Genomic DNA, 26,155 nt, shown 5'->3' on the forward strand with positions numbered 1-26,155 from the left:
GCCGGTGTAGATTTTGGCAATGATGTGCTGCACTTCGATGCTAATACCCGAAATATTTGACGTACATTCAACATTTTTGATCGTCTATCAATTTTCAATAACGATAAAAATGTTGTTTTCACAGAGAAACTTTGTAGATGAACATAACCTCTTTTTTTTACGGATTTGAATTTCGCACGATATTTTAGTCTTTTTATCCGTTTTTTTTATACGAGATCGATAGTTTGCATAATAATGCGATCGTGGGATAACGTAAAAACGTGTGACAATGATTTGTATTCTCAGTATTGTTTTGCTTGTGTCAATTTTACTGTGAGGTTTGACTATTGTTGGTTTTTTAAGACTGACGAAATTTCGGATTCGCACTGAAATCTGAAGTATACGGAGACGCATGGTACTACGTTAATCACATGCTTGGAATAATGTTTTTATTTACTTATCATTGGGTGAGAACAGTTAACCCATAATATGTTCATTTAAAAACAAATTAATTATCATGAATTAAGGCTCATTTTAACGGAACAGAAAAAATCAAAGTTATTTCTGTAGGAAAATGAATTGAAATTATACTCGAAAAATAGCACTCGTTTGACTAAAACGAGTACGACCGATTGCGCGCGATATTCCCTCTATCGTTGAGCGTGCGCCAATGACGTCATTTTCTATGGCGTTCAAGCAACGCCGTAGTGTTCTCCTAACAAGCGTAGTGCGTACTATAATTATATACTTTCCACAAAGGGTTACGTTCGCCCGTCCAAATTACACAACATGTAAACAATAATTTGAATATTATGTGCGAAGCCTTGATGCGCGTACAAACGTGTGAGTAATGAATTGAGAAAAAGTGATGTGTACGAAATCCAATGTAGAACGCGGGTTTTTCGAAGTTTCAAAAGTTTTTAACCAAAGTGTTTAATAAAGTAGTTATATCGCAAAGGAAATGTAATTACGAAGTGACGCTTGCTAGGGTAGATACATGAACGCTAGAACTGTCCTCGACCTCGAAGCGCGTCATAAAGTTTTTCAGATGCCGCGCAGACGTTATCGAGACAACATTTGATCGAAAAAAACCTCGATTTCAATGATAACCTTTTTTTCCACAAGCTGCAACAACTAAAAAAAAACTATTTGCAATTTTCGTGCAATGACAAAAGTATTAACGAGAAAAAAAAATTCAAACTTTCCGATAAACGAAAACTCAAATAAAAACAAAAACAATGTAAACGGAATATTGATATAAAATGGAATACGATTCAGGCTCGAGTTGTGAAGGCCGTGTCAAAGATTTGCAAAACTCTGAAGCTCCGGAGAAAATTGACGAAGCAGCAAACAATCAAGCAGAGCGAGAAACGTCACTCCAACCGTCCACTTCGCTTAGATGGTATGTGGAGCAATCTTCAAGCACAAGACCAACAACGATACTTCCTGTGGTGGCCAAAAAGACTCTTTCTTCCCAAGTCATGGAGTACTATCACAAATATTCTCAAAATTCTAGTTTAGGTCGTTATTTTTCCCTCCAAGAGTCCGGTACAACTTGTCACAGCACAAGTTTTCATCCACGAACTTACGGGTCAGTTCCTGATTCTAGAACAGCGGTCGATAGTTATGTGATTCTTGCGGATGAGGAGAGATCCAGACAGGATTTGTTGATTCCTCGGGAGAGACGCAGATGGGCAAGGCCGCCTCTCATCGGGCAGCCATCCGTCACAGATGCTGCTGCAACATCAAATTATGTTGTGGATTCTCGTACACCTTCTCCCATAAGTAAGCGTCCTGTGAATGAGCCGATTCCAGAGGAGAGGAACGAAAGCAGTCGGGAAACTCTTGTAGAGCCGAGGGACAATGAAACAAAACCCAGTGTTTCTCCCACTTTGAGCGTCGCTTCCCACAAACCCTTGGAGTGGGACAGTGGTGCTGACGTTGGATATTTTAATGCTCTTATTCCCAGGTCAAAAGAAAAAGATAAACAGTTGTGTACCATTGAACGTATGGCACTGGCGAGAGGCTGCTCCGTTGCTATGAGACTCGATCCTGAAGGAACCAACGAATCGACATCAAGTTCGCGAATGGGAATGAAAAATTCAATGAAACCAGATGCAAACTCTACTCCATTGGTTGGCCACATATCAGCGGAATCTGAGAGTGAAATAGAAATAACACCCATTGTGAAAAATCACTCCTCCGCCATTATGAAAGTATGCAATGAAAAATCTCGAGAGGTTTGTAGTGAAAGTGCTGCTTCTTGTGAGAGTAAAAAACCTCCAAAGTCAGAAAAAATCCAGCGAGCACCTCCTGTACAAATAAAGTATCCTACCGAAGGCTCAAGATCTAGAGAAACTAGACACAGCCAGTTGTCTCCGCTTAAAAAAAGTTCTTCTATGAATCTACTCGCTTTACCTTTGTCGAGATTGTCCCTCAAGCGAAGTCAAAGCGAGCTCAACTTACGAGCTAAGGAGAAAAAGATTTTGCCTCTCATTTTTGATTCTACTTCCTCTATCGCAACCATTGTCAATAAACCTATAACTTGCGATAAATTCATTCAAACCAGCCTAGAATCTTGCTCTCGAGAGTCTATAGGGATTCAGGTTGAAGTGACTGAGAGCGAGAGTGAAAAAGGTAATGAAGAAGCGAATGGATCAAATGAGAATATAGTCAATGGGAAAAAAGAGGAAGAGGAAAAGGAAGAAGAAAAACCTCCTTTGCCTAAAAGAGCCAGTAGCTTAGTACCAAAATCACTGCACTCCATTCTCAAAAATTCTAGTAACACGTACACCGTGCGCGATCGCAATGTCCCATTGTCCATTCCAGAAGCTTCAAATGCGGTGGAAAAACCTGATGATTCTCGAGAAAAAGATGACTCTAAAGGAAACGAGGCTAGAGTCGATGGAGCTCGTACGAGGTATCGTACCCGAGGGGGTGGAAAAACTTTGGAATGCACTAGTTCGTCAGAGCCATCGAGGAACGAGTCGTCCAGTACGAAATCAGAAATTCTCGTGGAAGAAATTACTGAAGAAAACGCGACTGGTCGCGCCTCTAATAGCTTCGAGTATTTCCCGGGTCACGTTTATCAGAACGTAGCAAATGGTAGCACAAGTCAAGTGTCGTCATGCGACACTGGACGCGAATCAAGATGTTCCACTATGCCAAACACAAGCTCCAGTATCGATGAGAAACTTTGGGGCGACTCGGATAGCTTGGTCCGAGATCTTGAGCGAAGCGTTAATATTTTAAAGAGTCTCGTTGACGCAAACAAGTGTGACAAACAGGTTTGCATTCTTTTTGCATACATTATCTGATGGGCTTAATATTTTAAAAGGGTAAAATCAATACTAGAAATAGTGAAAGCTTCAAAAAAAAATTATAAAAGCTTTCAAATCGTTTCTGCTTATCTAATTGATCTGAGATCTCTTTTCATCTATTTTACAGCATGAAACTTGGATTTCGTAATAAGCATCAATTTTCCATTACAGGTAAAAAAAAGACTGATACATCACGTTATAAAGAGGCTAGTCACAGCGAAGTATACGGACGATAGAATAGAGCACGATCTGGAGGAGAATGTACCGTGGAATCCGGCGGACACTCGAAACAAAGTATATCGTAACGACATAATCCAAGCTCTCGTGAGTAACAAACAGCAGCAACAGCAAAATACGACTGATTCATCGGCTGAAGATTGGCGGCCACGAAAGCGTAGTAGTGCACGTGGCAATTCGGCGAGTCCCAAGAAAAGTTTGTCGAAAGAAACTCGTGCATTGAAGGAAATGATCGAGCTTGCAGCGAGCAGTCGAGAAAGTACGAACAGCGACAAATTTCCGTTCGACGGTCACACCCACAGAACTTTGATGGACGGCAGAAAGGCTCGAATGGGATTGAGAAGCGAAGATCAAAGACGAGACACGAACACGGACGGCGAAAAGAGCCAGAGCTCCGAGTGCTTCATGCCACAGTTACAAAATCAGCACAAAAACAAGAGTACAAATTTATTTTATATTGAAAAGAACAACGAAAAGATTAGAGATTCAACGCAAAATCTCGCCAGGGATGTTCCGACGGCTCTGACGACAACGAGTACCGCTACAGCGAGCACCACAAGCGCGACGAGTACAAGCACATCTCATAGAAATCTAGTGTCCGATAGAATTGTATTGGTCAAAGAGAGACGCAGAACCGAGACAAATGAGACTGATTGGCGATTGCCTACTACCATGTCAGAAAGACGTTTCGAACTTCGACGCTGCAGCAATTCGGAATCCGGTGACGCTAAACTCATCAATTATGCTGAAATGGAAAAGAGAAATCAACTCGTTTGGATCACCAATGAAATCAGTCATCTTTGCAACTTGAAACGATTACTCGAAGAACCCAACAAAAATGAGACTCGATCGAGAATTGAAAATTCACCGAGTAAACAATCAGCTGAACTACCCGTTAGTCGTTGGATCAATCAACCTCACACCGAACAGAATGTATGTCGAAATAACCTTATTTACAAACTCATAGTCATTAGTATGAGTAAACACAATTGACTATTATTTTGTAAAAATAATCATTCAATAACGTACTCAATATTTCATTTCGGATATAAATGAAATTTTAAACTTAAATCCGACCTCAGATGAAAAAAATGATATTCGAAATCATTCAATCTGAAAACTCAAATTTGTTCTGGGCTGATACATTCTTGGATTTGAGAATTTTTAAATGAAAATTGGAAACCTTAAAAGAATATTCATTTCAAAACAATATTAATTATTCAAAAATTTCTTTTGTAAAAAACGTTGAGCTCGCGCAGATTCAGTTTTGATGAGTGAAATTTTAGGCTGAGCCTCGTAAATTCGGTGTGTGCGTGGTTGCGCTTTTTGAAAGTACTTTAAATATCATTTTTTTTAATTTTTAACCGAATATTCTGTTCTGTACAGTTTTCTAGGCATACTGATCGAGTCCCAGCGGCTGGAAGTGAGGCCGCAGTCGAGAATATTCATCGAGAAGAACCGTTGAATGTGATTTTCGAAAATCAATGGTCATCGCATGGGAATTTAGCGAGTGCCCGTTCGGAACGAAAAATGTCAACGAAGCGCGAGGACGATAGAACCGACCGAGTGGGACACACTCGTAAACGGAACAGTTGCACACAAACCGGAAGTGACGGAGGACCAAGCGGGCATTCGAAAACAGGCGGAGAAATCGTGTCGGCAACGTTACCAGTGTTTGCATCAACATCTACAACGAAAATGGGAAAAGAGATAAAACCAGGAACGCAAGATGTTTGCGTTCAAACTCGATCAATTTCGCCACAAAAAATGTCAACCGCCGTTTCAACATCGAGCCAAATAGTGACGGAAGCAGGACCAAGAACGCACTCTTCGAATTGTCCGAATCGCAATAAAACGCAGTCTCACAGCGATGAAAAAACTTGGACGAGAAATCAAGGCCATGTCTGTTATTGCCAAAGATACGCGGCTCACAGTAGACACCGAGCTTGCATAATACATTCGCCTCAAAAGTTCACACGGGGACATTCGAAGAATTGTCCTCGAAAGCCCAGGAGCGAAGATAGACCGATTATAACTCAACCAATCGTCCGCCAAATCACTACTCCGAGTTCTAAAAACTTGGACTCTCGTAAAGAAGCGAAAAACCAATTAAACGCCACCTGCAAATCTAATTATGCGATTATTCAATTACCGGCTAAAAATAAAACTCGATGCGGGACATGTAACCAGGAAAATATCTCGCCCGTTATGAAAACTGGCGCGGGAACTATCGGATCTCCGGCGAAATCGTTCGAGGAAAACGATTCGAGCGACGCTTCAGTTTTTCCAACAGATTGTAATTGCGTCGATCGGGGAAGCGACGAAATCCGAAGAAACGATGGAAGTCGTGAAAAAGAGGATGAAACTCCCACTTCTAGTTCCGAAAGTGCAATGGAAACTGAGAGCAGAACTCAGCCTGACAATTTCTCGTCATGTTCGAAATGCGCATGCAATACCGAGGATACTCCATGGATAGATAAGAGATTGAGTGGCGGCGCTAATAAACAAGATTTTAAATATTCTTCTGCCACAGAAGCGAATGGTAGTTCCGAAAAAACCTGCAAATCTTGTCGAACTTGCGGCACGATATGGCCGATTAAAAACGGAAAAAATCCTTCTCGGAAATGCAAATGTTCGCAGGATTATTTGAAACCAGTTGCTTACGAACTGAAATTTGATGAAACGATCAGAGAAAAACCTAAAAATATCGGTGGAAAGAAATCTTCGAAGAGTGAGAAAATTGTCACCAAAGATTTGCCCAACAATACGAATAACAATGCGAAAACGCAGTCTAAAGCTACTCAATCTTCTGATATCGATGAAAAATTATTGAAAAATTGCGCTTGCGCTGGAGAGGATGAAAAAAGTACTGAAAATGATAGAGATGACGATGTCAATCGGGACGAACTTCCAGGAACCCTTAGAGTGAGTTTTCGCGAAAATGAATAACTCAAATTGATAAATATGATTATAATATCAGACTCCATTAAAAAGTTCATAGGTAATCGATGAATTATTTATTTATTATTCAAAATTGAGTGAACTACAAAACTTTTGACTGAATTTCATAACTGTTGAATTATTTTTGGTCTGGAAAGGGATTTCAATATTTGAAAGTTCCGACAGCATTTCGTGACACTAAAAAGATCGAATTTTTCAGAAATGTCGAATGCTTGAAGCTTAAAATTGATAAAAATTTCATTTTATTCAGATTTTGCGATAAATATCATTGAAAAATACTTTTAGGACTTCTTAGCAACGAACAAACCTGAATTTCTGGAGAACGTGGAAACTCGTCGTCGTTACATGAGTGAGTTATCGCAGCTGCGGCAACTGAAGCGTGAAAAGCGGAAGCAATTTTTGGCGATAGCTGGATCGTCGGTTTTTTCAAAGCCACAGCGTCCGCCGAAAGGCCCGACAGGTGAAAAAATCAAGCACTTAAGAAAATATGATGTATACTTAATGAAGAAAGGTAAAACGAACGTAACAATCAATTGAAACGTGCAACAGCGAACGTCCAGAGGAAACTGAGCGAGTACGAGATGAGGTTGAGGCTGCGGACGCGTTATCTGCGATTGAACGAGGTGCGAAACAAGCGTCGTCAACGTGAGAAGGAAGAGGATGCGCGACGCAATCATCTGATGGCCAAATTGTTCGGTCAAAAGTTGCAACAAAAAGTACTCAAAGGACAAGTTGATCTCTCACAGAGCGTTAGTGTCATATCGAACCTTTGATCCTCCGCTGTAAGATCTCCAACTTTAATTTTATTTAACCATGACATTATTCATACGAACGAACAAAAAACAATGCTCTATGTGTCCACGCGCCATTGAAAAAGTACAAAAATGTACAAAGAGAGGGGAGCATCTGGTGTGGTGAATACATTTTCTGGTTCAATTCGTATTAAGGTTCTCTTTGTTATAACTATTCCAAGAGTAACGTGTTCAACTCACTTCACAGTACATGCATACCCATCAAAATAGATATATAAATATATATATATATATTAATATATACATATATTAATGCGTTACTGCTTATATATGTGTATGAGAAGAACATTTCATTTTATATTACGACTCCCATACAAATGTTGCAAATAAAAAAGCCCAGTGCTGTAGATTCTAGAGGGGAATTACCATTTTGTAATCCGCGTGCCATTGAAGCTGTAGAGCCGAATTTCGGAATCATCATTTTACTTTAAGAATACAAAAATGTATTATCTCATGTTGAAGCTCCATGTTAGAATTCAGATCATTGGAATGCAACGAATGGTTAAATCAAACTTTTCAACATTCGTCGGCATATTCAGAAACGAAAACCCCTGAAAATCTTTATTGGCATTTTCATTACAAATCAGTGGATTCAGTTTAGAAAAAAAATTACAACATTTGAAAAATCATTTAGGACAAATGACGAAATTCCATTGCATTCCAATGATGAAAGTCGAATATTTCATTCAAGAATTATTGGCGACTGTGTGATTTTGCTATTGTTTTCACATTGAAATAATGAGCTTTTTGAATGTCGAATATCGAATGTAACAGCAAATTAGAATTCAATTAATCGATGCCAAATTTAGTGGTAAATGTTTTTATGCGAGCTGTGTTCGGCTATTTTCGAAGTGACACAATTTCTCACTGAAATAAATCGTCCGCAGACGTCGAATGATAACAACGGGAAAAGTTTCATTATTGGATTCGTATGCAAATTATTAATTTTACGACGTCTAACGAGAGCATTTTTCCTTGGCCGATTTCGAATCTATTTTACGTTCACATGATTCATTAAAACTCATGACAGTGAGTCTGTTGGTATATTTGAAATTGGACTCCAGTTGTACGAATCGATTTTTTTTTCGACTCCCGTTTGCACAGTCGAGCGTTAGTATAAAAGCGAAAATAGAAAACAATCTTTATAATTTTAAGGTATCTCGATAGGCCGACTTAAGACTGGAAATGAGTGATTTTAAAGTATATTTTCTGAATTTTCAAACGACAATCGAACACCAAAAATTGAATCCTGTCATCAGGAACCTTTGCGAATAACATTTCATCTTTGGAATTGTTTGTGTAGCTTTAAATTGCCTTATTTTGAGGGTTCGAGTGTTATAATAATGTTTACGAAACATAATTTTGTTGTCATCCTTCTGGATCTCTGAGACTCATGAATGTGTACGAATGTTCGATGTATCTCGATTATCTCATGCTGGAATCTCTCGAGAAATCGTTTTTTTAAATTGCAAAAATTGGTTGTCAGTGATGTCAGTGATGATTTTGTCCTTCGAAAAACTGACAATATCCGATTATTTCATAAATTCGTTCCAATTCAGAAAAAACATTTCAATAATTTCTTATCTGAATAAAAAAATCTCCGCTCAGTCACGTCTCTGCGACAAATACAAAACGAAACAAGCGTGAAATTGGCATTAACCTTGTTCGCTTTGGAGTTAATTCTACAAGCGGAAAAACTCTGAAAAAAGGCACGTTTTTCTTAGCCACGATCTTCCATTCAAGGTTACGCCTCCAGAACGCAATTCGCGCGAAGGATCTGGTCCAGTGTGTATAAAATGACAATCGTTCGAGCATGCGAACGGCAGAACAGTTTAGTAATTACACGAAACAAGTAATTTTGCGATTTAGCAGTGCACGCCAATTGAACCGTCGACGGAATTTATTTATCGATCATAAAATCCATTAATAGATCAATAAAAAAAAAAAAAAAAAAATGCCTGAAGAAACTGAATGTGAAGACGTCGATCGTCTGCTCCGAGAAACTTTCACCAATGAATTTCGAACCGGCTACATAAATCTTAAGGGATTTTGTTTGCCAGCATATTACAAAAAATTTGCCAATTCTATAGAAAACTTTGAAGTTCGCGATGACGACGTCTGGGTCTGCAGTTTTCCAAAAAGTGGTGAGACCCTGCGTCAAAATACTCGAATTAACAAAAGTTATTGTATAATTAGGATAATTATTGTATTATTGGTAATAATAAATTAATTGAATGCTATTTTGAAGGTACGACTTGGACTCAAGAGATGGTCTGGTGCATCGCTAATAATCTTGATTTCGAAGCAGCAAAAGTAGTTCTTTCAGAGAGATTCCCATTTTTTGAGTAATTTGGATTTCTTTTGGTTCAGTTTGTGAAATTTATCCATTGTGATTTTCAAAACTCCAGGAAATCGTTTTTATCCTAAATAATTCGATTTTTCAGACATTCAGCACTGTTTGATTACACGACCATCTTGTCACGAATGGACGGTTTTCAATTTCCGGAATTGGTAGAACAAAGCGTTTCGTACGTAGACAAATTGCCGAGTCCGAGGTTCATCAAATCTCATCTGCCCTTCGATTTGTTACCTCGACAGATACGCGAGGGTATGAAAAAACCAAAAATTATTTACGTCGCGAGAAATGCTAAAGACACTTGTATCTCGTACTACAATCACTGCAAACTGCTCGAAGGATATCATGGAAATTTTGAGGACTTTTGTACACTTTTCCTGGCTGGAAAACGTAAGATTTTCTTTTATTCTCCTGTATCATTTCAATTTCCATTGGAACATGAAATGAAATTAGACCAATATTTTATTCGATTCTCTCAAAAAAAGAATGTCAATGCGTAACAAAAAAGTTTTTGTTCATATGAAAGTTTGCTTCGCTCCGTTTTGGAAACACGTTCTTGGCTTTTGGACCAAGAGGAACAACGAAAATGTTTTATTCCTCAAGTACGAAGATATGAAGGAAGTGAGTTTCTTGTTCTATATGCACCCATACTCACCTCCTTTTTTATCTGATTGTTTATCTGATTTGTGTTCTATTCATTCCTTTTGCAAGGATCTTGCTTCGGTGATCCGTGAAACTGCTCATTTTCTTGGAAAGTCAAAAGATGGGACATATGACAACGACGAGAAAATGCAACCGTTACTGGAGCATCTGAGCTTCGAAAGCATGAAAAATAATTCTGCTGTTAATTATGAAGACGTAGTCGATGTCAACAGAAAATTGAAACTCATTGAGGCTGACGGAAAATTCATGAGAAGTGGACAAAAAGATCAGTGGAAGTCTCAAATGGCTCAAGAAGTTATTGAAAAATTTGATAACTTCACTCGTACGAATTTCCATCACACGGGACTTTCATTTTTATAAAAAGTCCTTGAACCATGGTTTTTTTAAAAAATTTGATCATATTTTTGTCGAAATGTATACATAAGAAATGAAGAACAAATAACAATGAAATGAGGTTTATTTCGAAAAACACCGTTATAGTGTTTGAGTTTATTTTTCTTTTTTTTTTACACACCCGTATTTTCCTCTTTTACCCTGTTTTCAAAATGTCAAACGACCTGAGACAGAAGATCGTTCCAGGATTCAAACGAACCGTTTCATTATGAAACGTTATATTTTGAAAAATTTTCGAAATAATCGCGCTGCAGCTATCTGAATGATTTCTTTACTTTTGCCAAATCCTGTCGTCTTCAAATCGAAGTAAACAACAATTGCGAAATCTTCAGCTGCACTTGACAAAGTGGCACAATTGTTCGGTCAACAAATTCCATCCCAAGATCAAATCCACAACCGGATTGATAACAAATTCCTTCATTTTTGACCTTTTTCAACTTGATCGATCTGTTTAATATATATTTGATAGCATGTAACTGTTATAAGCTACTATGCATGTTACCCTTTTTCGATAGTTAACTCTTTTTCTATCATTATATTCTCTCGACAACTAGTTTTTGCGAGATTCTCTATCGCTGCACTGACTTTTTTTTCATATCTCTTGTATGTTGATGGATGGAAAGTTGGAAGGTCAGCTGCCGATAAAATTTTGTTCAAATGTGTCACACCAATTCCACTTTCGATGGTACCTAGAAATGAAAAAGCTCGTGAAAGTGCATGATGCATAACAAAAAGAAATTGGCATTTGGTAATTAACGTACCGATGACGAGTCTTGAGTTGATATTGAAGGTCGGTCTTGTCATAGACTGTTCCATCGGCGATGTAGTAATTTCGAATAACTTAGAACAAGACCAACACTTTACGGTGATAGTACTTGAAAGTCCATTTTGTTGTTCTTTTTGGGTATCTCGGAGTGACAAGGGTACTTTGCAATCTTTGCACCACATATCCTTTGCGAACGATTCAGCATCGATTATCCGACAACCTTTTACTATTTGAACAATACGCATAACAATAACAATATGAAAAACTTGAAAAATACATAAAATAAGCAGTGAAATAACGTATACGAGTGCGGCTCAATCGCAAAATGAGTGAGGTTATAAGTACACGTGATTTACATGAAGTAAAATATTTGTTCAGACATACTTCCATCACTTTTCTTTTTATTCCTCTTCTTGTTGCTCTCAATGACGTTTTCTCGCCACGACAAAAATTTTTTTTTGCAAAATTTCCCTTTAAATCGAGATTGTTCTCTGTTTGCCATATTTTGTGGCGTATGCACTAATATAACTTTGAACTCTGACCACTCTGACACACGCATTGTTCCGCTATAAGCGACGTTGTTGCCACCTTACTCTCTATCAGGGTTGTCAGATGGGTCGCTAACCTGCTGAGACGAATGCCTAATTTGTCATCAGAGTGCGCTAATTTTTGCGCAATAAAGAACCGTGAATTTGCAAATTCCATATTATAGTATTTTATACTAATTTAATAAATTGATTGATAAGAAATATGAACACTTAATGAACTCAAACAAACCCATTATCTTATAGTTTACATTTAATTTTAATAATCTCCATGCGCCTAATATAAATATTAGGCAAAGTGTGACGATTGATAAGTATGACTTACACTTTTAATAAGCACTTGTAATAATTAAGGGATTTACAAATATGAAAAAAGATACTACAGAGATTCTCAACTTTGTTGACAGTCGAGTAAAGACACATTTACATCTTTACCAGAAACATTTCAACCAAAATTTGATTGCAAAACTACCACATATCAATTCTGTAGAACATTCTATTCGTAAATCTATAAATCGCAACGACTGTATCACGAAAATAAATAATATGAAAATATTATATCTAACGGTTCATTATTTGAAAAAAATACTTCCATGAAATATCCAAACGTCATCCTGACGTTCACGTGTTTTGATCATTCAATCGGCAGAATGTCTACATTTGTATTTGTATTTCATATTTCGCGCACTCATATTAAAAAAAAAAAAATCGTTGGTGTTACTCACGGTTACAGGAACGGGCCTCGATCTTCTTCCTACCTTTTTCTCCCGCGATCCTTGCGATCTCCGTTTTCCTCGACGATCCTCTCCCTCTCCGTCTTCCTCCACGATCCTTTCGCTCTCTTTCTACCTCTACGATTCTCTTATCCTGCTCCATGGTTCTGATCATAAAGAACTTTCCACATATTTTCAACACACTTTTCTTCCAATGTTTTTTCGTCCTCCCATGTTTGGAATTTATCATTTCACCTTTAACTTTTGTTATCACTTCACCGTATATCGCAGAAAATCGTAATCGCGATTCATTATCACAAAGTCATATTTCCGCTGGTCTTTTTTTCGAGAACGAACTTGGGTTTTTATTCACCAAAAATTTAACTTTATACCGACGCGAGGGAAAAAATTCGTTATTTAATTGTACGACCGATTGAATACGAAAATTGATATAAACGAAAAAAAATATTCCCATTTTCAGGGAGGGCTCTTCTTTGCCTACTCTTCCCTAGGTTTTTTCCCCTAGAAAACCGTTTTGGAACAGATTTCGAAAATGGATAAGCTAATATGTCGAGTAACAGAAACAATTGTAGTGACAAAACCTGTACCCCAGTTTCATAGAGAATCGAGTGTGCCCGCGTGCGTGCACGCGTGGTCGGTTGCTCGCGTCCTATTATTAGCATTTGACTAGTAAAAACTATTCGTAATGCTGTACATAGCTGCGGTTATACGCGTTGCGTGCATTGCTTAGCGTGCAGCGTTTGCAACTCCGACTTATCTGCATGGAATCTTGCCTGCGCGACTTCAAAGTGATACAGAAACTGTATCGAGTTCGGAACTGTGTCAAACTATCCACTATGGAGTAGATTTACTGACTGTCCGTCTTCGCTTGCCGACAACCCCATGGCTTTAGGACCGTGCGTTAGGTGCTTTGCTTTGCGTTGCGTTGCTCGGGGTATGCTTGCATCTTAGCTCGCTTGCGGACACGCGCGCGTGCGAGCATACACAAGACCTTCGAAGCTATGTTACAGGCGTCACTAAACTCTTTCTGTTACTGGCCCTTGCCTCGATACTATTTTTCACGAATTACCAAAATTTTAGAAATACTCATTCATGTGCAAATTTTTTAATAATAATAACATCGAGTGCGAAGACTTCCTTATCGGCTTATCTATAGTTGCGTCAAAAAAAGGAATCTCAGAAATTAAAGAAAAAAAATGTATATTGACAAGGAGCGAATCATTATTTTTTATTAAATTTCAACTTTAATATTTGTTACGTTGTGTTTTCGTGTCTTTTATCGATTCGCACGATCGTAAGTTCTTTTATTTTGTAATTTAGATAACCCATTAGTTGCTTCAGCGAGATTGAATTTACTGTTAAAATTATGAAATAACTGTTAAAGTTACAATAATTGATAAAATTATGACCGCTACCAATTTTTATTGGTTTCTATTTTAATTGTTTATCAATTGATTGAAAAAAATTAAATCGTAAAAAAAGATTATTTTAGTCATTCAGGATAAAGTAGGATTCCACGTGTCGTATTTCGTGGTTCGTTTTCTCAATGCACCGGAATGTACATGCGTAGCGATAAAAGCACGCTCACATCTCACGCCAGTCCTCACCGTACGTCCGCCGGGCGGTGAGTAAAGCGAAAAGTGAAACATGTTGTGCCTCTGGCCTCTCTCCTGTCTCCTGTCCAGCCGTCGGGCCGGAGCTTCCCCTCCCTGTGCGCGCTGAGCGGCGTGAGCACGGCGTGAGTGAAGCGAATCATGTTGCGCCTGCGCCTCTCCCCTGTCTCGAGCTCCGCCCGGTGTCTGCCCGTCTCCCCACTCTCCCGCTGGCTGACCGAACGCCTCTATCCTCACTCCGCTCGGCTACTACGCTATAGCGAATAGTCCAAACACGACCAAGCGTAAACGCGTGAAACGTAAACACGTGAAGAACGAAAACAAACCGAACGAATTATCCAAAATCCATTCGTAAATATTCACCGATTAATTGCCATAATTATCAATACACAAAATTGTATGTACCGAACCATTGAATAAATTATGATCATCCATTAAAATTATACATTATTTGTGGCGCTCTAATATTTATATATTAAGGAGTTTCGGTACAGGCGATACAATGTTGCCATGCTAAACCATGCTAAAAACATAAAAAATTTCAAAAAGTTTAGAATTTTATAAAATTTGGTGAACATATTCTTTAGTGCCAAATTTGCCAATACAAATTTTTTAAGATTTTTCTTCTACACAGTTATCGAGTAATTGATCACTAAAGTTTACGTGTATAAGCATAGCGTTTCCATATATATAGGTATACATTCCAGGCATAAAAAATCTGCTTTAATGCGTAATTACTCGATAACTAAGTAGAAGAAAATTTTGAAAAAATTTGTGTTTTCGCACTTGATGTTGAAGAACATTATCACCAAATTTGATCAATTTCTTAATATTTTGACTTCTGTACCGAAACTCCTTAAGGTATTTTATATAACGCAACCACGTTTTCCTCGCTTTTCGAGCCTGCCGGCGGTACGGAAAGTAAGTGTTTTACCGACTGTTGAAGTAGATTAATGGTGAGGAGTACGTAAAACACCACTTTTAACTCCTTGGAGTTGAAAAATATTAAAAATTTTAATTAATATTTTTTAATTTTTAACCTGGAAAACTACTTCACCAAAAAAAGTGAGGTAGTGACGTAATATGATAGAACATTTTTGGAGTAGAAATATTTTCTGGTGGACATTTTTTAAATTATTTATTTTCATGGTACAGTCGTTACAGTTTATACATTTACGAATAGAAATGTTCTGGTGGAGTTGATATGTGGTAGTAGCTGTGCAATCAAAATTAAATTCATGGTGCAGTTGTATATTTGGTCATGGTAGAAATATGAAACTTGATTTGTTGCGTGTAGATGAATTTTGGTACAAATATTTCTGGTAGAATTAAATTTTGGTAGAAATGTTTTTGGTCGAACTGTAATGTGTTTAACACGAAACCAACTCTTAAGGAGTTTCGGTACAGGCGATACAATGTTGCCATGCTAATCCATGCTAAAAAAATTAAAAAATTCAAAAAGTTCAGAATTTTATAAAATTTGGTGAACATATTCTTTAGTGCCAAATTTGACTATACAAATTTTTTAAGATTTTTCTTCTACACAGTTATCGAGTAATTGATTACTAAAGTTCACGTGTATAAGCATAGCGTTTCCATATATATAGGTATACATTCCGGGCATAAGAAATCTGCTTTAATGCGTAATTACTCGATAACTAAGTAGAAGAAAATTTTGAAAAAATTTGTGTTTTCGCACTTGATGTTGAAGAACATTATCACCAAATTTGATCAATTTCTTAACATTTAGACTTTTGTACCGAAACTCCTTAAATTAAATTATCAACAAAATCGAGAGAATCTCTGTCGTCGAATCTTTCGAAGAAAACAACTCTAGCGACATCTGTATTGACATTTGGAACTATACCCTGACTTTAGGCTAAGTTGTTGAGTTCTGCAAACCAAATCGATCTCATATATCAACAATTTTTGCGCTACCTCCGTCGACAATCGCGGCGCCACTAGTCAGTCTGTGTAACGCTCCGAGCGGGAATTATAGTAACTATTATTTCGAATGATTTAGTTTTGGGTGGGTTCGATTGATAAGGAGTTGAAACTCGCCTTGCGAATTTCTCTTCAATAACTCAAGACAAAGATTTAAATGTTTGATGAATATATTGACGAAAATATGGATCTTGACTGAAAATATGGATATGGCTGACAACAATGTTCTCTCAATTCTATTCCGTTCGACTCTCAGTCTTACAATCTTTTTGATTCTCACGCGCAGACTCCGTACGCTCCGCTCATACGCGGACCAATCACGTTGTTCTTCATTGTCCCACTCATTCGAATTCTAGAGTCTCACGACCCACGCCTCGGTTTCACACGCTCGCTTCACAATGACACAATGCCCTTATTATTCCAAGTCCTTAGCATAAGAGTGACGATGGATATGTCTTAGCCTAATGTTTATAAGATGAAAGTGGATAAAAGTATCGTATTAGAATACTAGAACTATTTATAAAAGAAATCAAAGAAAGCCTTATTTCGATACATTTCAACGTATGGAGATTATTATAATGTAAACTATAAGAATGAGTTAGTCAATACGTTCATATTTCTTATCGACTAGCGGTTATTGTTTATGCTATACTTATATATTAGTCACCCAAGTCCGTCACGTTCCTCTCATTTGTTAATATTTCAATGATCAAATTATCAAATCCGTATGAAATGCTAAAGTACGAAATTCGCAAATTCGCGGTTCTTAGCGCAGAAATCAGCGCACTCTGGTGACGAATTACGCTTTCCTCACATCTGCGGGAAGAGGGATATATATATCGATCGAATTTATAACTGCTGTTACCGTGCTACGTTTTTTTAATACCTGCTGTGCTGCCGTGTGCTACGTTCTGAAGTTGACCTCAGATTTCCAATCATCAACAACCAATCACAACGTCTAAAAATGGATGTCGTCAGATCCAACCAATCAGAAACTCGAGAGCATCAAAGTGCCTTTGATGGTGTTTATAAATACGGACACATAAATTCTTGAATGTGTTGGTAACTTTTGCATAATCTTGAGTCCGTGCAATCTCCAGTTCAATTTTCAAAGCCTCAGATGACTCAGAAGTTTCGTAATTCAAAAAAACCACTTGCCATTTTTACCCCCACCACGGCGGATCGTTTTATTCAGATAAAGTATTAATGTTTTATGAATTCAGGCCTTTGTCCAATCGATTCGGAGCTTCGTGCGTCAATAAATGAATTTTCCAATATCCACACTGCAAGTCCACGTAATGAACGAGGACCACGCAAGTATACGTTCACGTCAACGATCGAGAAAGTGCTGAGTCAGGCGAATCCTCGGATTTTTATGTGCATCCTACCCAACAATCGTGCTGATCGATTACGAAAAAATGTTGCGTCGATCGCCCAGTTCCGAGTCAATGTATTCATGCTAAGAACCTTCAGGAAAAAGGAATTGCTTCAATCGCCACAAAAGTCGCGGTTCAAATGAACTGTAAGCTCGGTGGATGTCTATGGACGGTGGCTATACCATTGAAAGGTTTCATGATTATTTGCCGTGTCCCTCATGCCAGGGTTCGAGATTATGGTTAGTATACCTGTTTACATTTTTTTGTTGTTTGTGTGACAGGAAATCTGCTGAATGTTTTACCATGACATGGCTGTGTTTTCAAGAAAATGAGTTCCACGTTACTCCTTTTTCATCCGGAAATTAGGCGTAACTCATCTTTTTCTCTTATTATTGAGCGTATCCGGGAAAAATGTTGAGTTGCCTTTCAGCTGTCTCTTGAGAGAATATCAGTTGCATGAGTGGGAGAGTCAACAACTGGGAAGCAGATGTACGTTTCTCTTGGATACGGTTGATATTTTGACAAAACGAAGAGTTAAATGTTAGCTATCATGAATGTGATGTTGTTAAAGGGTTTAATGTACGGAAAGTCATGTTAGATTAAACATAATTTGTCAAAATTGAAAATGAGAAAAAATCAACGAAAAAGGTAAAATTTTGCATAGATATACAATCTCTATTATAATTCCATATTTCTCTACAATAAATTGACTTAAAATTATAGAATTACAAAAGTGAAATTAAATAATATTAATACCAATGTACGAAACTACAGTGAGACGATTGACATGCATGAACGAAGTGAAATGGGATAAATAAATTCTTCGTCGTTATAATTAATCAGCAGTTAACGACATTTCTAAAGCAATTTGATGTGTGAAAGACATTTTTCTCGGAATTACTCCTGCTCAAGAAATCGATAGATTTTCTTTCTTACTTCATAAATAATATACAGAAATTTTTAACACGTAAAAGGCTGATCCATTAGTTTCGGTAAAAAAAATGACAATAACTATTTGATAAAATTGTTCATTTAGCAATATGCTAGGGGTTTCATAACCCATCAGTTAATAACTGATTTTAGTATATTAGCTAAAGTCTATTGCCTGGTCATCTGTATCCTCTGTGGGGAACTTTTTCCAATATGTATTCATTCAATGAAAGTGCAGAACCACGATGGATCACTTTCAAGCAAATCCATACACAAAAAATCGGCGTACAAATGTGAGGTACAAGTATAAAAAAATATGATTGTTGAGAGATTGGTACAACTCGTAAAACAAAATTATATAATCTCATCAATCTTGTTTCATTGTGAATCATTCACAGCTATCATCACTTCCTGAGTCATCGTGTTTTAACATTCCAAAGTGACCTGAGGATCCATGATGTGCTAAAATTCCATGACCTTTTGAGCTACCACCAGACATAGGATGATGCATTGAAGACTTCTTTTTTGACAATATTTCAAGTCCTTTAGATTTGCTTCCAGACATTGACTCATGAAGCATGGATTTTTTTTTTGATATAATGTCAAACCCTTTGCCGTGAGACATCGAATCATGAAGCATGGATTTCTTTTTTGAAATTATGTCATCATGGCCTTTGGCGTGAGACATTGAACCAAGCATTAGAGATTTTTTATTTTTTATCAAGTCGCTTACATGCGATTTATCACCAGATATTGCTTCATGTCCCATAGACTTTTTTTTGGACAATAACTCAATTAATTTAGAATGACCGTCAGTTTTCTTTCCCAGTCCTTTAGAATCCTCATTAGATTCGCAATCATCCCCCTCAGAACTTTCACTGTTCTCTGAGCCATCATGTCCCTCATCGTTCTCTGTAGTATTTTCATCAGAGCATTCATCACTTTCTGCGAGATGATGTTTATGGCTTTGCAAACTTAAGGATCCTTTTGAAAATGAGGATGACTTTGAACTTGCTGCTGATTCTGCTTCGGATTTGGATCCCTTTGAGAAGGACGCAGATTTCGAGTGAGCAGCAGACTCAGATTCTGATATTGATCCCTTCAAAGAAGATGATGATTTTGATTTTGCTGCTGATTCTGCTTCAGATTTGGATCCCTTCGAGAAGGACGCAGATTTCGAGTGAGCAGCAGATTCAGATTCTGATTTTGATCCCTTCAAAGAAGATGATGATTTTGACTTTGCTGCTGATTCTGCTTCGGATTTGGATCCCTTCGAGGAGGACGTAGATTTCGAGTGAGCAGCAGACTCAGATTCTGATTTTGATCCCTTCGAAGAAGATGTTGATTTTGACTTTGCTGCTGATGCTGCTTCTGATTTGGATCCCTTCGAACCGGAAGAAGCCTTGGAGTTGGCAGAAGACTCAGATTCTGATTTTGATCCCTTCAAAGAAGATGATGATTTTGACTTTGCTGCTGATTCTGCTTCGGATTTGGATCCCTTCGAGGAGGACGTAGATTTCGAGTGAGCAGCAGACTCAGATTCTGATTTTGATCCCTTCAAAGAAGATGATGATTTTGACTTTGCTGCTGATTCTGCTTCGGATTTGGATCCCTTCGAGGAGGACGTAGATTTCGAGTGAGCAGCAGACTCAGATTCTGATTTTGATCCCTTCAAAGAAGATGATGATTTTGACTTTGCTGCTGATTCTGCTTCGGATTTGGATCCCTTTGAGGAGGACGTAGATTTCGAGTGAGCAGCAGACTCAGATTCTGATTTTGATCCCTTCAAAGAAGATGATGATTTTGACTTTGCTGCTGATTCTGCTTCGGATTTGGATCCCTTTGAGGAGGACGTAGATTTCGAGTGAGCAGCAGACTCAGATTCTGATTTTGATCCCTTCGAAGAAGATGTTGATTTTGACTTTGCTGCTGATTCTGCTTCGGATTTGGATCCCTTCGAGGAGGACGTAGCTTTCGAGTGAGCAGCAGACTCAGATTCTGACTTTGATCCCTTCGAAGAAGATGTTGATTTTGAACCTGCTGCTGATTCTGACTTTGATTTGGATCCCTTCGAAACAGATGAAGCCTTGGAGTGAGCAGCAGAATCAGATTCTGATTTTGATTTCGATCCCTTCGAACCAGATGAAGCCTTGGATTGAGCAGCAGACTCAGATTCTGATTTTGATCCCTTCAAAGAAGATGACGATTTTGACTTTGCTGCTGATTCTGCTTCGGATTTAGATCTCTTCGAGGAGGACGCAGATTTCGAGTGGGCAGCAGACTCAGATCCTGATTTGGATCCCTTTGTAGAAGATGATGACTTTGAACCTGCTGCTGATTCTGACTTTGATTTGGATCCCTTCAAACCAGATGAAGCCTTGGAGTGAGCAGCAGATTCAGATTCTGATTTTGATCCCTTCAAAGAAGATGATGATTTTGACTTTGCTGCTGATTCTGCTTCGGATTTGGATCCCTTCGAGGAGGACGTAGATTTCGAGTGAGCAGCAGACTCAGATTCTGATTTTGATCCCTTCGAAGAAGATGTTGATTTTGACTTTGCTGCTGATGCTGCTTCTGATTTGGATCCCTTCGAACCGGAAGAAGCCTTGGAGTTGGCAGAAGACTCAGATTCTGATTTGGATCCCTTTGTAGAAGATGATGACTTTGAACCTGCTGCTGATTCTGACTTTGATTTGGATCGCTTCGAACCAGATGAAGCCTTGGAGTGAGCAGCAGATTCAGATTCTGATTTTGATCCCTTCAAAGAAGATGATGATTTTGACTTTGCTGCTGATTCTGCTTCGGATTTGGATCCCTTCGAGGAGGACGTAGATTTCGAGTGAGCAGCAGACTCAGATTCTGATTTTGATCCCTTCAAAGAAGATGATGATTTTGACTTTGCTGCTGATTCTGCTTCGGATTTGGATCCCTTTGAGGAGGACGTAGATTTCGAGTGAGCAGCAGACTCAGATTCTGATTTTGATCCCTTCGAAGAAGATGTTGATTTTGACTTTGCTGCTGATTCTGCTTCGGATTTGGATCCCTTCGAGAAGGACGCCGTTTTAGAGTGAGCAGCAGACTCAGATTCTGATTTTGATCCCTTCGAAGAAGATGTTGATTTTGACTTTGCTGCTGATTCTGCTTCGGATTTGGATCCCTTCGAGGAGGACGTAGCTTTCGAGTGAGCAGCAGACTCAGATTCTGACTTTGATCCCTTCGAAGAAGATGTTGATTTTGACTTTGCTGCTGATTCTGCTTCGGATTTGGATCCCTTCGAGGAGGACGTAGCTTTCGAGTGAGCAGCAGACTCAGATTCTGATTTTGATCCCTTCGAAGAAGATGTTGATTTTGACTTTGCTGCTGATTCTGCTTCGGATTTGGATCCCTTCGAGAAGGACGCCGTTTTAGAGTGAGCAGCAGACTCAGATTCTGACTTTGATCCCTTCGAAGAAGATGTTGATTTTGACTTTGCTGCTGATTCTGCTTCGGATTTGGATCCCTTCGAGGAGGACGTAGCTTTCGAGTGAGCAGCAGACTCAGATTCTGATTTTGATCCCTTCGAAGAAGATGTTGATTTTGACTTTGCTGCTGATTCTGCTTCGGATTTGGATCCCTTCGAGAAGGACGCCGTTTTAGAGTGAGCAGCAGACTCAGATTCTGATTTTGATCCCTTCGAAGAAGATGTTGATTTTGACTTTGCTGCTGATTCTGCTTCGGATTTGGATCCCTTCGAGGAGGACGTAGCTTTCGAGTGAGCAGCAGACTCAGATTCTGACTTTGATCCCTTCGAAGAAGATGTTGATTTTGACTTTGCTGCTGATTCTGCTTCGGATTTAGATTCCTTAGAGAAGGACGCCGCTTCCGACCTAGATGCTGACGTCGATTCCGATTCGGAATCTTCATCACACGCATCTGTAGACGAGGATGCGTTGGAACTAACAGCAGAAGCTGATTCTGAATGAGATCCTACTACCGAAGACGTTGCTTTTGAACTTGCTGCAGATTGTGATTCCGATTTCGATCCCTTCAAGGATGAAGATGCTGACGAGTGTGAAGAAGACGCTGCATGTGATTCTGACGTTTCCTCTGAATCATCTTCACTTTCACAGTTTTCTCCATCGCTTGTTGACTCATCTTTAGTACCAGCAACATTTCCTCCTTCCCCTTTATGCATTAAATCATGACCGTGAGTCAAAGATCGAGTGTCCGATAGGTTTGGTGCACCGAGCACGACCGCAATTGCCAACGTGAAAACGAGACATCTCACGACTGAAAAAAAAGTTAGGATTCAGAATCCATAAAAATAAATATACACTAATATAGTCAATTTGATGATGAATCTTCTTAATGCCGATATCGTTTTCAAAAATTACATTTTCTGATACCCATCATGGCAGTTGTCCTGCTTGATGCGAATTATTCCTGTTTGGGAATGTAATGTAATGATAGCGTTCGGTAACGATGCACTGCTACCAAAAAGTTTGAATACATCTTATATATGGACTCCGTCATTATTATTTCCCTCTTTTCTCCCGTTCTCCTCTTCTCCCTCTGATACGCGCTCTTCCTCCTAAGTGTATAATGGAAACAAGCAGCATTTATAAAATTTATCGCTATTATTGCACGGCTGCGGAGATATCAGTTCACGGTAGCGATATTCACGTTGAAGTATGATATTCTCAAGTTAAAATATTTATCGACCGGTGTTATTACAAGTTTGACAGGTACTTGGTTCTTTTTCCCAATAGTGCTAGTAGTAATAGGATTAATCATTGAACATCGTCCGTAATACCCCCGAGATGCATGAATCAACTATTATAATACATTTTTGCCATGTGGATTAAGTAGAAACAGAAGTTTTTCAAAAAATAATACTTGTTGTGAAATCGGTGTAAAACTAAGCTGCTTTAAAATCACATCGAGATTTGATTAGACTTTTTGAGAATATTGAAGAATATATGCACTTGAACATGTCGTGAAATTACAACATTTCATCACATTCTTTTTTTATTAACGGAAAAAAGTGATAAATATTGGATTTGTACGCGTGCACAAAACGTATAAACAAATGATGAATACACGTACATGAAAAAGTATTTGTTTTCATCTCATTGTGGCTGATATTGAAGAAATATGATGAGACATACATCATCATTATAGTATTGCAACGATTTTATCAGTTATTTGATTTACGATGACGTAGTTACATTTGGTCGTATTATTACAGTTGATGAAATACGCACATATGATACATGACGTAAATTAGGCACAAATACATTTCCATACAGATTCAGTTATAACGGAACCATCTTTGAAGTATTCATTTTCATGCCATCAGTCTCGATTTCTTGAGAATGCCATCCTATAAAGAGAGTGGAGTAAAGAGGATACACAGCGATTTATGATAATCGCGGCTATTACTGTCATTACTTCTAATTTTCTTACTATAAATGGAGGTTTATGAAAAAAATGTGAGTAATCTGAAATGCAAAATTTCTATTGGCTGATACTGACTGTTTCGTCTCCTATTCAAGTTTTGATCCTATTGAAGAATAAATCACTCTCCCAGAAGCTAATGTCTCTTTTTCGTACTAGTATTTGATTTTTGCTTTAAAAATTTGAACAATCATACAGTCTCATCGTTCTGCAAGTCAATTTTGCTTTTTACAAATTTTTGAAAGGTATTCATACCAAAAATCTGTTTTTACAATGAAAAGCTGCCAAATTTTTAATGCATGATAGCAAGTTCATTGTAGTATTTTATTTCTGTTCTGTTTCTAAAATCTATTTCATGATAAATTCACTGATACGCAGTTGTGCAAATAAGAGCAATTTATGGCCTAATTTCAGAAAGATTAATTGAAGGAACTCAGAATGAAAATACTGTACATACGCTGCCATCATACAAATCATGTTCACTACTGACTTTTTTCCATCAGTAAACATCAATGGCAATGTGGAGTCGTATTAATCCTTAAATTTAGCATATAGGGCGTTCCACGTCAAGACAGCGACTTCAGAATCTTGCATTTTTACTATTAACTAAAAAATTTTATTGTGTTATTCATACTGAAAAAACCTTTTTCGACTGTTTTGAAAAAATTTCCTCGACTATCTAACAAGATAATTATTTGTCGGAAACTTGATCGCTCTTTTCCGTACGCTCATAATTTCGTGAAAAATGAACAGGATCGAATCTTTTTTGGATATCAGCTTTTTATTGTACTTTTTCAATGACGTGACAAAAACAATTGATGCAACTTTCTCTTTCCTTTCATTCGAGTCGACGAACCGAATCGATCATTTCAAGATTTGATGACATTTTCTGATATTTTTCGAAAAACAAAAAAACTTCTACCAGATAAATATTTTCGAGACCGGTAGTATTGTTCACACACTATTCATGCGTCATTTTAATTTACATTACTATTCGTGCATCATTTTAGGGTAACTTTTTTTACCCGTCATGCCCGAAAGCCATTAGTTAATATACACAACAAAGCCTCGTGAAAGGGTACCATTGTCGCACAATATTTAGCGGTCGCGAATCGAAATTAAGAGTTCCCTATTTGATTAGCATTGAAAAAACTGTTGTCCTCATTATTATTAGTACCGTTCTGCTAATTTTCGTGACGCAATATTTTCCTAATGGATTATCGTGAGAAACTTCATATTCTACAATAAAGTCCATTAATCATGCCCGTAAATTCAACATCATTCTCGGCATCATTACCAAAACTGATTTTTAAATGAAAATTTCTTCTTAAGCGATTGTGACGCCTAAGTTATGAAATATAAAGAAAAAATAGAAATGATGACTTTGTAGATAAACAAATTTCTTACAAAAAAAGTCTTATGAGCTGAGACTGTATATTAGGATGGTGCTTATATGCAGTGATTTCGAAATTTCAACCGGACCAGGCGGAAAAAGTTTCAAAATAAATGATAAAAAAAGCACGTAAAATTTAGAGCCTGTTGGTTAATGGTTACTGGATTTTTTTTTGCCAGAATAGTACGTTAAAAAATTGGAAATTTGATACACGTATTCCTTACAGTTATACGGATTAATAAAAAAAATAGGGCAATTCACAACGATAAAACTTTCAAATTATCAATATATCAAAATTGTGCGTTCGCAGTCGAAAATGCAGTCTAGCGAGACGAATGGATGAAAAGAATACTTCAACTAATTCGATATATTAATTAACTGTAGTTTTTTTAACAATTACAGCTAGTTACATACTGACACTCGTCTTTCGATCGAAATTATGTCTGCTGTTACCGTGCTACGTCTTTTTTAAATGTCTGCTGTGCTGCCGTGCTACGTTCTGAAGTTGTCGTCAGATTTCCAATCATCAACAACCAATTTCAACAACCAATCATAACATCAGAAAATGGATGTCGTCAGATCCAACCAATCAGAAACTCGAGAGCGTCAAAGTGCCTTTGATGGTGTTGTAAATACAGATACATAAATTTTTGAATGTGTTAGTAACTTTTGCATAATCTTCAGCCCGTGCAAAGTT

General features: G+C 37.9%; 4 protein-coding genes and 1 long non-coding RNA gene across 5 annotated transcripts; 2 read left to right on the forward strand and 3 right to left on the reverse strand.

Annotated features, from left to right (window-relative positions):
• The first annotated feature begins 661 nt into the window (after positions 1-661).
• LOC122411574 (uncharacterized) lies at positions 662-8,803 on the forward strand. The gene is made up of 5 exons (XM_043420475.1): positions 662-3,266; positions 3,471-4,469; positions 4,923-6,461; positions 6,783-6,957; positions 7,047-8,803. Exons 1-5 carry the CDS (start codon positions 1,242-1,244, stop codon positions 7,268-7,270), a joined length of 4,962 nt encoding a protein of 1,653 aa, XP_043276410.1. The 5' UTR covers positions 662-1,241; the 3' UTR covers positions 7,271-8,803.
• Positions 7,286-10,797, forward strand: LOC122411579 (luciferin sulfotransferase-like). Its single transcript, XM_043420488.1, has 5 exons — positions 7,286-9,453; positions 9,558-9,654; positions 9,754-10,055; positions 10,192-10,286; positions 10,377-10,797. Exons 1-5 carry the CDS (start codon positions 9,264-9,266, stop codon positions 10,686-10,688), a joined length of 996 nt encoding a protein of 331 aa, XP_043276423.1. The 5' UTR covers positions 7,286-9,263; the 3' UTR covers positions 10,689-10,797.
• On the reverse strand, positions 10,779-12,151 carry LOC122411580 (uncharacterized). The gene is made up of 3 exons (XM_043420489.1): positions 11,872-12,151; positions 11,483-11,713; positions 10,779-11,410 (listed from the first exon to the last, which is right to left on the reverse strand). The coding sequence occupies exons 1-3, from the start codon at positions 12,044-12,046 to the stop codon at positions 11,220-11,222; spliced, it is 597 nt and encodes a 198-aa protein (XP_043276424.1). The 5' UTR covers positions 12,047-12,151; the 3' UTR covers positions 10,779-11,219.
• Positions 12,152-18,348: 6,197 nt separating this feature from the next.
• Positions 18,349-22,724, reverse strand: LOC122410875 (serine-rich adhesin for platelets-like). Its single transcript, XM_043419327.1, has 2 exons — positions 22,676-22,724; positions 18,349-22,625 (listed from the first exon to the last, which is right to left on the reverse strand). The coding sequence occupies exons 1-2, from the start codon at positions 22,722-22,724 to the stop codon at positions 19,018-19,020; spliced, it is 3,657 nt and encodes a 1,218-aa protein (XP_043275262.1). The 3' UTR covers positions 18,349-19,017.
• Positions 22,725-22,736: 12 nt separating this feature from the next.
• On the reverse strand, positions 22,737-23,729 carry LOC122411042 (uncharacterized). The gene is made up of 3 exons (XR_006261065.1): positions 23,715-23,729; positions 23,003-23,199; positions 22,737-22,898 (listed from the first exon to the last, which is right to left on the reverse strand). It is a non-coding gene; the product is annotated as an uncharacterized lncRNA (long non-coding RNA).
• Positions 23,730-26,155: the final 2,426 nt, after the last annotated feature.

The sequence above is a fragment of the Venturia canescens genome, chromosome 5 (genome assembly GCF_019457755.1).
Source record: "Venturia canescens isolate UGA chromosome 5, ASM1945775v1, whole genome shotgun sequence".
Taxonomy (NCBI): domain Eukaryota; kingdom Metazoa; phylum Arthropoda; class Insecta; order Hymenoptera; family Ichneumonidae; genus Venturia; species Venturia canescens.